Source organism: Gambusia affinis, linkage group LG05 (genome assembly GCF_019740435.1).
Source record: "Gambusia affinis linkage group LG05, SWU_Gaff_1.0, whole genome shotgun sequence".
Classification (NCBI taxonomy): Eukaryota; Metazoa; Chordata; class Actinopteri; order Cyprinodontiformes; family Poeciliidae; genus Gambusia; species Gambusia affinis.
This window is the reverse complement of record NC_057872.1, coordinates 12334869-12346764: the sequence shown is the minus strand read 5'-3', so window position 1 is coordinate 12346764 and position 11896 is coordinate 12334869. Positions and strand designations below refer to the sequence as shown.

The window sequence follows — 11896 nt, the reverse complement described above, 5'->3', positions numbered from 1 at the left end:
TTAATAATTCAAGTCATTGAAAAGTTATGTGATTACTTAAAATGAAATAAAAGGTATCACTATTAGATGTCGCCTTCAAATAATGCCAAATGTTTTCACTTCTGATTTGAATATTTACCCTTAGACGTTCTTGAATCGCAGAAATGAAATTTAGACAATGACAATAATCTCCTCTGTGATTGGCAGCTGGTGAATAAAAGGCAAGTATCTATGAAAAGGCAAGTATCTATGAAACCACAGCCAACAACGAGGAATGTCCTTCACAGTGAGGCAACCTTTGGCTTGATGCCACCATGGTGGCTGGTGTGGGAGGATCTTCCTCAGATGCTTACTTTAAAGCAAACGCCTGAAACTACACAAACATACACACGCCCACACACACACACACACACACACACAAGGAGCTGAACACAACAAGTTTGACCGCAGACTGCAAACTTTACCATCAGAAGATGTTACTTAGCTTTGTGATCCTCTTCTTCCTCTTCTCTCCAGGTATGTCTGCTGAATTTAATTGACTTTTATGCATAAAGTAAAAATAGGTTAAGACAAGGAGTTTATGAGCAGGAATGAGAAATAATCCTCAAAGAAAACTGTGACGTTTGTTGCACAGAATTTACTGTAAAATGCAGGTTGAGATTAACTACCAGCAGCCTGGACTGCTTTTATTTTTTTGCTGGGACTTTTCATCATCAAAATTGTCATGTTTCTGTTTATTCTCAGGTTGTATTGATGAAGAGTCTCTTCATCTGGTGATTTGAAAGTAAAAAACTATCTCACCTGACATTTCTGTCATTGTTTCTCCCTTGGCAGGCCTTAAGCTTCACAGTTTATTGTGCATCTTTTCTGGTGTCAGTTTTTCCATTTTTTTTTTATTACGGAGCTACGGAGCCCCCTAGGGGACATGGGAATTTTTTTCTTTTGCGTTACCTCGCAAAACTTTTGCGTTCCCTCGCAATACTTTTGCGTTACCTCGCAAAACTGTACTGATCAGTTGTGCGGCATAATTGAATACTGTAAGACTTTCTTACGGTTGCCGCCGTACTTTCTGATTTAATATAAGGTTATGTAAGGTTTTTCCATGAATGTTAATATCTCGTTGTGAAATATTTGAAGTTTTATATCTTTCTTTAGGATATAAATGCACCACAAACCTATGATATATACAGTACAGTTTTGCGAGGTAACGCAAAAGTATTGCGAGGGAACGCAAAAGTTTTGCGAGGTAACGCAAAAGTTTTGCGAGGTAACGCAAAAGAAAAAAATTCCCATGTCCCCTAGGGGGCTCCGTAGTTTTTCACAACATGCTGTTCAATGTCTGTCATGTCATGAAAAAACAAGGTGTTCAAATATTTTTGTAATTTGAAATATTCTTGCATATTTGTTCTGCTTTTTCTTCCCCTCCACAAACACACTTCCTTGTTTCAGACCAAAGCTATTTTCATATCAAATAAACAGAAAGTCGTTTTCAAATGAGTATTCATTTATTAAGAAGAAAAAGCTGCAAACTGCAAATCAAGCTAGCTCTTTGTAAAATAATAACTGCTGCCCTGGTAACTTCATGTGATTAACCACAATTTTAGGTTTAATTTTCCTAGCTTCATTAATTAGCCAATTAGAAGCTGTCAGCTAGCATGAAGCAGCCTAAAAGACCTTAAACAGAAGCACATCATGCCCAGAAATTTAATAACAACAAGAGCAGAAGTAACGTCATTGACATCTATCAGCCTGGAAAGTGTCATAAAGACATCTTCAAGGCTGTAGCATCCCAGTGAACCACACTGAAAACCGCTATTAGCAAACGAGGAAAACACAGAACTGGTGCCTAATTATTCCAAGAGCTTGTGGTTCTTTCAGTTCACATTGACTTTGACTGGATGAAAGTAAGACTGAAGGAATAATGAGAATCAGGAAGCAGGTGGGACAAAGTCTGTCAATTCAAATAGTTTAACATTCTTAATGTTTTTCATGTTCTTCAGGATCTGAAAAAATCCCTACATTAAATTTCACAATGTGTTGCTTCATGTTTCTTTACTTACAGATGCAACTTTTGAACGATTTATTCTGCTGTGGACAGAACCAAGCTGTTTTCAAAGGAAGATAAAGTTCATCTGTGGAAAACTTATGCAATAAAATAAATTCAGCAAATGAAAAAACTTGGAAAGACCCTCAGAAAGCCAGGGGAACTATTAACACAGTCTCTTTAAATAACTTGACTCAAGACTGACTTCTTGGAAACAAAGCATAAAGGCATCAGGGGTGACTCAGAATGTGTTTACATATTTTTACATAATCAGGTGTGACAGCTGGAGAGCTGTCAAACCAGACACAGTGAATGGATAATATGTGAAGTGTCCAAACTCCACGTGCAATTCTTCCATGTCCAGTCATTAGATTCAGAATTTAACTTTTCTCTTGTTCAAGAGGATGTAACTCCTGTTTGAGTTTGAACCGATTTTGTTTAAATATTAGGATTAAGTGCTTGAATCTGATAACACTCAAGGCGAGCAGAACGACGAACAGCACCGAAACTGCTTATTAAACCAGCCGGCCTGACCAGTTTCAACATTGCTGTCAATGTTTTCAAGGAATTTTCTTTAACCGACTTGTTTAAATATCAAACCTGGAGTTAGATACCTAACAGAAAAAGTGGGGAGTTACTTTACCCCTTTCTTTTGTTGAATACTGAAATGAAAATGAATGGAAATAAATGAAAATCTCCTTCAACTTAAAAAACATGGAATCACTTTTAAAAATTGCTTTACGACTCCACTAGCAGTATCTCCATTTGGTTTCTTGTGATGCCTTTCAAAATTCCTGGAATATTATTCCGTCACTAACCTGGCTTTATCTCTGGTTTCTGTCCAGCAACATCTCTGCAGTGCTACACATGCAGCTCCTCCACCACCAATGAACAATGCAACCAGAACAACCAAAAGTGTCAGCAGCCGCTCGACACCTGCATGACCATCGTGGACACTTTGGGTAATAAGCACACATTTACAGTACCTCGCTAAACTAGTCAAACCCTTTGAACTTTCCGTCCCCCCCCCACGTGTCACAGACCTAAAAATTTCAACACATTTTACAGGGATTAACATCACAAACACAAAGTGGGGTCGACTTTGAAGTCAACAAATTCTTATTTGGGCCCACATTTTAACTGGAACACTTGATTTTTGATTCCTGGATGTAATGTGTGGTGTTACATTTTCACACCACACAAAGTTTGGATTTTACCATTTGCTATGTCTCCTCTATGGCTTGAGGTAAACCGTAGCAGGGCTTTCTTTCTACAAGGCCGTTCTTCACGACACCTTTTCTGGGTGAAAATGTAAAAATCTCATCAATTTTCCCACCCGAGCTGTGGCCATCTTGCCCAGCTGGTCAGTGTAGGTAGATGTCCATGTCTTGACAGTTGTGTCATAACCTCTCCACCTTCAAATGAACTAAACAAAGCTTTGTGATTTCTTCAAAATTTAGAAAACATCCCCGTTTTAAACTTCTCCATTTCGCTCCAGACTTGTCTGCTGTGTTCCTTGGTCTTCATGACCATCGTAATTCACTAATCTTTTCTAATTAACAGTTTGGTTTAAATGAGAGATATCTTAACTGGACAATTTTTGTTAGATAAATTCTGAAGGCGAGTTGACTTTTTAGTGGTATTACAAAAAAAAAAGAGATAAAAACAAAAGCAAACATAAACAAATAGAAATCTGTGGTTTCAATGTGACCAATCTGCATAGTATATCCATAATTTGTGTGCATCAGAAGGTTGCTGTATCGTAACAGCTGCGTGTGTTGTTCAGGTTACATGAAAGCCATCGTGAAGCAATGCGCCAGCAGCGCCACATGCAAGGGGGCAGCCTCCACCGCCTCGGTGGACGCAGACGGAAACGGAAACACCGTCAACTGCTGCAGCTACGACATGTGCAACACGAGCGCGGCGGACTCTGTTCACTCACACACGGCGCTGCTGCTTGTAACCGGAGGCGTTTTGCTGCTGCTAACGCACTGAGGCTGGTCTAAAAGAAATCATGTAAATACTGTAAATCTATAAAGATTTATTTTATGTATATATATTCTAAGATGTATTACAAATACAGCTGTAAAAATTGCAATGTGGAACATCCTTCATGCCTAATTTATGACAAAGACTCATTAAAATGGGAACGTGGCAAAAAACACACATTGTTGCAATTGAATGAAATAAAACAAAACAAAACAAAAAAAATCAGACCACTGACGGCAAAATCCAACCGATTTTCATCTCAACATTATTTTATTTTTCCTCCTATTTAACAAGATGGCAGATTCAGCCAAGAAGACAAAATAAAAACCAGTGTTTACTATTACGAGTTCTGTACAATTCATCAGTGATGCACACCAGTATAGCTTACAATATACCAACATGAGCAGAATTACGCAACAACACTGAGATAAAATAGTTTCTGATGATTCTCTTTTTTTATTTTGTCATATGCGCATGTTTTGAAACATTTTAATCCACATCAGACCCAGATGTTCGATCTCCTTTCATTGCTGGTTGAACATGAGACGGACATTTGGGTTTATTTGGATTAAATCCATCAAAACAAGTGTTTTAATTTTTTTTTTTTTTGGTGCTGTGCAAATATGCTCTTTTCCTTACCAGTATATCATGCTAAACCAGTACGGTGGTCAGGATGTTTCCTGTCGCCACGCTGCAGGTGATCAGCCCAACGGGTTCCAGTCCGCATTTTCTCGTGGTTATGTTTGTTTACCTGTGAGACTGTTGCTAGGAGGGGCCTTTTTAAAGTGTTGCACCTGACAGAAACGAGGGACTCACAAAGGTTCTGGGTGTGGGTTTGGTTTTGGCCCAGCAAAGTGCAGGTCTGGTGCCGCTGAAAGGGTGATTGGAAACACGACGGCGCAACGCGGGTTTTCCCGTGAGGAACAGCTGTAGTGGGAGTAAATATCAGGAGGGAATAAAGAGGAGTACAAGCCTTACTTACATAAATAGGTTAAGTCTAACGTATTCCACCATTTTTGCTCATCCCTCTTTCCTGGGATTGAAGTTACAGGAAGAAGACCGTCACTGCTTCAAAAACAACATATAAAACTATGGAGCCAGCCAGCCAATGAAAAGAAAAGAACAGATTAAACTGGGAAGCTGAAAGTGTCCTGGAAGTGGTGGCGTGTCACCCAGACAGATTTGAATTTTTCACATTTAGAGTCTTTAAAACCAGCTCAGAGGAGAGCGGAGGAAGACCGGTGAGAAGCAGAGTCACTCAGACAGAGGCGAAGGAAGAGGATAGTGTGCTGTTACTCCAGGAAGTCCTGAATGGTAAATTCCTGCTCCTCCCTCTGTCTCCTCTGTAATTTGAGTTTATAAATAAAAGCTGGTGAGACAGAGGAAACACAGGAGAAGACGACAGGCTGCTGTTCCAGAGCACACCCCGTCTCTCTTGTTGAAAACGTCCGTATAAAGCAACATCTGGGACCGAATAAGAGCAGAAAATATCTCTGAGGTCTGATCTGCCAGCTTTCTGTTTTCGCTGATTGGAAAGTTCAAAACCGAGGACGGAAACTTCCGATTGACTTCAAACAAAACGCTCACAGACGGCTGCTGGCTGAAGTCCACTCCCTCTGTTTGGTTTCACAGAGATGCGTTTCAGATTAATCACAGTCCAACCCACCCTTCCCCCTGATGTCAGCAGCTCAAGCTTAAAAATCTCTCCCATGATAGTGTTTGATACAGTTATAAGCTTTTATAAACCTTCAGATCCAGCTTAAAAATCAATTCAGGTCACCTTCTCTACCAGGGGAGCAGCCAAGTCTCTGATTCAGGAAGTGTTTCTGCTCTGATCTTTTATTAAATAAAGTCACAGTGGTTAAAGTAGGACTGAGGAAAGTGATTGAACCAGAGTGCAGCCATTGTCCACTCCTGCTGCTGCTGCTGTCTGCTCTGAGGACTGACACACACAAGGTATCCATGAGTCTATAGTTCTCCAACAGAAACCGTAGAGGCGCTCGATCTCCTGTAGAGGGGGCTAGTGAGGGCGGGAGTGGGCCATCATCCTCAGCCGCGACTGGTCGATGACGTCCAAGAGGTTCTTGGCGTCAACGGCGAGAGCGTGAGCCGCCGTCAGCATCTGCTTCTTGTAGTCTTGCTGGAGACTAACACACACAAAAAAAAGCATTTATTGGTGGAAATCCATGATAATATAAATGATAATGTATTTCCAGATAGTTTAGTCTACATTGGAGAAAAGCAACGTTGCCTCATCACCATAAAAGTCAGAAATTCTGGACAGAGGGGAAGAATCATACCACCAACTTCAATTAAATAAAACTGAAGTATTTGCCACGTAGGTTTGAACCTGATGTAGAGTTTCACTAAAGTTCACAGGATTCATTTAATAACTCATTAAAGTACTGCAACTTGTAGAGTTTCCTGTTAGAACAATAAACTGTGCCAAGAATCCACACTGCACCTCTCTGCTAAAAGGAAAATGGTTTTGATGTTTCCTTCTCCTTTCAATTAATGCTGAAAGGGCATTACCTTGTCATCACATATTGTTGGGCTAACTTCATCTTTCCAATCAGCTCTGCCAGGTCAGAGTTCAACAGCTTCTGGGCCATCTCGATCTGTTAAAGGCACAGAGCATTAAAACGTCTGGCGCAACTTGTATTTCCGGTCTGTTAGCGAAAGTGCAGTTGGTGTTTCCACCTCTCTGTGTGTGCTGGCTGGAAGTTGAGGTAGAGTCTCATCGACTGTGGCCAGTAACGTCCTCAGAGCCAGACCCACATCCTGAGAACACATTTGAAGACTCATTAGGATTATTATTGAAAACATTAAAACACTAAAAAAGGGTTTACAAAAATGTAGATGTAGATGCGGCTCCGTTACCTTAACCATCGGGACGTATTCTTCTGGAGGAGCCGGCTGAATCTTGCTCGACATCTCAATCACAGCTTTGACCAATCCCGTCACGTTCTCATACACTTTGTCATTGGAGCGGTCCAGATTGGCGGTGGGGGGTGGGCTTATCTCCTGAGGCTGCAGCTAAACAAGAGCAAGGTAAAAAAAATAAACAAACAATGAGCGGTCGCCTCACTGAAAGAAGAAATATGAAGAAAGTGATCTGAAGAGGAATGAAATTATACAAAACACATTAAGACACATCAAATTATTCATGTCTTTCTAATTTTTTTTCAATGTTCTTGATATTTTAATATTAATATTAACTCTGAACCTGTTTTAGAAGTAGTTGGGTCTACAATCTGTATGAAAAATCTTCAAACAATGTGAACAACATTTTCACCTATTTTATTGGACTAACAGGGATATTTGTGGAACCGCTAGGCCTGTCAAAGTAGGAGTGGATAATTGTATATGCAGATTCTTACTAAAGGGCTGTCTGAGAACAGTGGTGCCTTTATTTCCTTTTGCAACGAAAGAAAAGCAATCTTAGTGCTTAGTTTGGCATTTTAGACTCAATTTACAAACCACAGTTGAACCTGAAATTGCCTTTATAGTTTGAATCTAGTTTTAGTTAGCAAGTCAAAAACTAAAATACTGCAGGGTAACATGTTAAAATCAAAGATAAAGCATGTCAATTAAGCTTAAATCAATACGAAACGTATTCACAGTTATCAAACTTTGCCATCTAGGACATACAGTCTCTATCTGCTAAACTTAAAAGTACATTTGAGATGCAGAAGGAGAAACTGGAAAACTATAAACAGAGGAGCTATACCGAATGTTTTTACACACAGTCCCCTATCTCTGCCACTAGATGGCGGTGTCACATCAGGTCTGTATAATGACGCTCAACCAAATCTACAGTCTAAAAAACTTATTCCAATGTGACTAATGCAGTTCATCTATTGTATTTGGCAACCTGCGAATAAAAACATTTAATAAAAATGGAGAATTTATATCCATACATTTCATAATGAGTCACACTATTCACAGTCTGCTGTAAATGCAGCTTTGTCACTAAAAAAAATAAAATAAAATTATTTGCTTCATGCAAATACTCAATAATACCACGATAGCTAATATCAATAATTTTATAAATAGCAATTAGAATCTTTGTTAAGCACAAAAACTAATCAAAATAAAAAAACAACCAAGAGACAAACTAAAACTCAATGGTTCAATAAGTGGCCATTAAAAGAAACAGGCAACCTTTCTGACAGACTCAATAAAGCAAGAAAAAACAATATTAATTGACAACTAAAAAGGTTCTAAAGACAAAGAAAAATGAGATTTTTGTTAGTTAAAGTACATTTCTTACAGAAGTATTTCAACCAGAACTTTGTTAGGTTAAATCCACAAATGTGAAAGTTAGTTTGGAGGGAAAACAACTAAAACTCAACTACACTACACACACAGCAAGTAATGGAATGCACATGTTATTTGTTAATAGTACAGACTGTGACTGAACGGAGAGAGAAGTGAGGCAAGATGTACAGTAAACACACACAGACAGTGTGCAGCTTACCCGCCAGGGCTAGGGGTCAACAGTAAGGAGGAGAAGGAAGGGAGAGACGGAGCAGCCAAAGATAATAAGATAAAAAAAGGAAAATATTAACAGTTTTCAGCAATAAAAACATGCAATGTGTATATTTAAATTTTGCATGTGAGCATGCTGCTACAGTCATACAAGAGTTGAGATCGCATGCTCTTATGGTTACTATCGCTGCACCTTAACACCATCGTTGTAGCTGTCTCCAGTGTTTAGACAAGCCAGACTACCCACTTGGCTCTGGGCCCCTGGTCGGGGAGGTTTTTTGGGGGGAACCACATGGTCTGGGAAAAAAAAAAACAACAACAAACAAACAAAAGAAAACACCAAAACAAAAATAAAGTTACTTAGAAGTTCAAGAACAAATCTAAATTTGGTGACAAAAAAGAGAATTATCACTCTGCTGTGAAACTATTTTAAGCAAAGCTTTCAGATCTGTGCTACTGAAGTTACAGAACTGAGTAATAATACAGTGTCATGCAAAAGTATTCACACCCTCAGAACCTTGCTGCAATATGTCATTTTACAGCAAACATCAACATGTTAAGTTTTGATGTCATGGACAAAACAAAGTAGTTTATAACTGGAAAAGTGGTGGAGAAATGATAAATAAATGATGAAAATGATTTAAAAAAAAATTCTACAGAAAAAAAAGTGGTGTCCATTTGTATCGAGCCATCCAGCGCCAATTCTGTGCAGAACCACCTTTCACTGCAAGAGATCAGCGTCCTGCTCAGTCAGATTTATAGAGCATCAATTTGCAAGTCTCGTCACATGATCTCAATTGGATTTCAGTTTGGACTTGGACTGGATCGTCTGAAACACCATCACACTGTAGCTCTGACCCCTCAACAGGGTTTCTGCACCAATCAGGATGATCCACCTTCCCATCAACTCAGTCAAGCTCCGTCACAGAAACGTGCGCCCACAGCATGATGCTGCCGCCCCCGTGTTTCATAAGATGGAGAGCTTAGTTTTTGTCTTGTCAGGTTACGTCCACCTGAGCTGTGACCCTTTTCTGCTCCTCCTCATTATTTATGAAACGTTTTAAAACCTCCACAATGGTTACTAAAAACTTAGGACCAAAATGACAAAGGAGTGATGTTTACCAACGCTGAGGAAAGAGGAAAGGCTGGCTTTAGTAGTTCTTCTCACTTTTTTTTTTTTGTTTTTTTCAAATAATTTTACAGAATCTGACAGAATGACACCATGTTATTAAAGTCCTTTGATTTTGTTCAGTTGACTATTAAGGTAACTATTATCCGTCACTGAATGGACTGAAATGGACTTGCTCTGATTTTCCAACTCTAATTAAACAAAAAGATTTTGTGCATTTATAAAAACTAATAAGCTAAATTTTTTCCCCCTGTAGATACACAATATTCAATAAGAATAAGGAAGAAATGGCAAAAGCTAAATTTTTCATAGGGTATGAATACTTTAAGCAGTTCACAATATATCTGAGGCTGCATATTGTTGGAGATGAAACAAGAGAGCTGAACAATAGTGGTTAGGTGAATTAAAGAAGCGTTCCCATTACCTGATTTGCCAACAGGCTGGTAAATGTGCTGGTTTCCTGTCTGCACAAAACAAGCAAAACATGGGTTAGTGATTGGACCGTCACCGACATAATAAGAGGCTCTGCAGGAAATTAAAAATGCGCTGGCCAAAACCAGCCATGTTTGGAGGAGAAGAGAATCCTATTCAATGCTAATCACACGACAGCCACTCTCATTTTTGTACGCGGAAAGTTTTCGGTCACCACCGCAGGAGGGCCGCCTTTGTTTTCACTGCTGTGTGGTCTGTTCACTTTGGCTAGCGAAGCTATTCAGATCAATTATTCACAGACTGCAAAAAGTGTACACTTCATGAAGACTGCAACATGTTTACAATAAATATATTTATGATGCATTTCTGAGGTTAAAATCTTGTCAACTTGAGTTGCTTATGTTCGTTTTTAAAATTTGAACTTGGCATCTTTGTTTTCTCATTGTGAGAAAAACAGAACAGACTGCTTCAGAAGTGCTGGTGCCAACAGAGCGCCGGGGTTTGACAACCACCAACACCTAAAAATACAACACTATGGGCAATTTACACACACACACACACACACACACACACACACACACACACACACACACACACACAGAGGGATGCAGAAGAACTGGGGAGATTTTCCCACCACAAACCACAGCCTTTCAATGGGAGGAGGAAGACGACAAGCACAGAGATGAATTACAGAGACGGAAATATCTGGCCTGTGGCGACTTCAGACTGCTGCAGCAATTTCTGCTGGGAACTGATGCGCATTGAAACGGCTCACTGCTCAGTTCTGCTCGACCCAAATTTAGCAAAGGTAACAAAAAGCGATCGATATCGGATCAATGATTAAGAAGTTCACCCTTAAAAGGATCAAAAAACAAAAGCGAAGAAGGAAGTCTTTACATGTGGATTATTATTTGAGTATTATCAGCACCTAATCAGAAATATTTGGAATTGAATGTTTTCAATTCAGATTCACTTTGCTTTATTTTGTTGCTGAACTCATTTAAAGACAGCCGGGATTTATCATTCTTCCGAAACAAGATATGATTGACTCTTTAAACTGTGTGAACACTTAAAAAAAAGTTCATAATATAATATAATTATTGACGGAACTTGACTTAATGTTTTGATTGTTGATTCCATGTTGCATTGTGTTTTTGTGTTTGTTATGATGTAAAGCGCTTTGAAATGCCTTGCTGCTGAAATGTGCTATACAAATAAAATTTGATTTGATCAACAGTTTTGCATATTTTTTATTTCAAAACATTCACCCTCCAGGGATTTGTCATTGCATATTCCTCAATTCATGAAAAAACACAACACTGACGGTGGCTGCTGTGGAAAATGGCTCTTATCATTCCTTTCTTGACTTTGATGTTACTGATCAGCAATGCTTTAAAAACTCACAACATGGGCTCAGGTTAAGCATGACAGGTCCGGTTTAAAACCTAATCCACAGGTCAAAAAGCAGTGCTGTTGCACTTCTGGTTTTCTGTCAGTGTCACAAAAATCAGCTGGAGAAAAACTGATGAGATGTTGAGAAATCAACGATAATGGACATCATTTAAATGTAAACTCATAAAAAACACTTATTTTTCCAGAAATATTGATTTGGTTTTGTTTTTTGTTTTGTTTTTTTTTGCAATAAAATCTTCACATTTTCTTCGCCTCATTTTTATCAAATTCCAAACCAGCTGACTCTGAAGGAAACCCGTAACGTGCAATTAAAGTGACATCACAGCAAGCAAACTTGAGTCCAGCTTGCAGATTATTATGATCAACACAACTTCCTCTAAAGGTCCATCTGGCAGAGTGTTGCCGAGTGATCAGGCACA

At 39.0% G+C, this 11896-nt stretch overlaps 2 protein-coding genes across 11 annotated transcripts in view; one reads left to right on the top strand and one right to left on the bottom strand.

Moving 5' to 3' along the window:
• The first annotated feature begins 368 nt into the window (after positions 1–368).
• LOC122831779 (ly6/PLAUR domain-containing protein 2-like) lies at positions 369–4352 on the top strand. Its single transcript, XM_044118241.1, has 3 exons — positions 369–495; positions 2869–2985; positions 3810–4352. Exons 1-3 carry the CDS (start codon positions 453–455, stop codon positions 4016–4018), a joined length of 369 nt encoding a protein of 122 aa, XP_043974176.1. The 5' UTR covers positions 369–452; the 3' UTR covers positions 4019–4352.
• LOC122831778 (focal adhesion kinase 1-like) overlaps positions 4255–11896 on the bottom strand; it is a 61849-nt gene continuing 54207 nt past the window's right edge. For 7 of the 10 annotated variants that reach the window (XM_044118236.1, XM_044118238.1, XM_044118237.1 and 4 more), the window contains 7 exons: positions 10057–10096; positions 8697–8800; positions 8493–8501; positions 6893–7048; positions 6713–6793; positions 6545–6630; positions 4255–6159 (listed from right to left, as the gene is read on the bottom strand). In XM_044118236.1, the coding sequence (XP_043974171.1) occupies positions 6033–6159; positions 6545–6630; positions 6713–6793; positions 6893–7048; positions 8493–8501; positions 8697–8800; positions 10057–10096 (603 nt within the window). In that variant the 3' untranslated portion in view covers positions 4255–6032. The remainder of the gene's footprint in view (positions 6160–6544; positions 6631–6712; positions 6794–6892; positions 7049–8492; positions 8502–8696; positions 8801–10056; positions 10097–11896) is intronic. The other 3 variants (XM_044118231.1, XM_044118239.1, XM_044118240.1) reach the window with 1 other exon arrangement.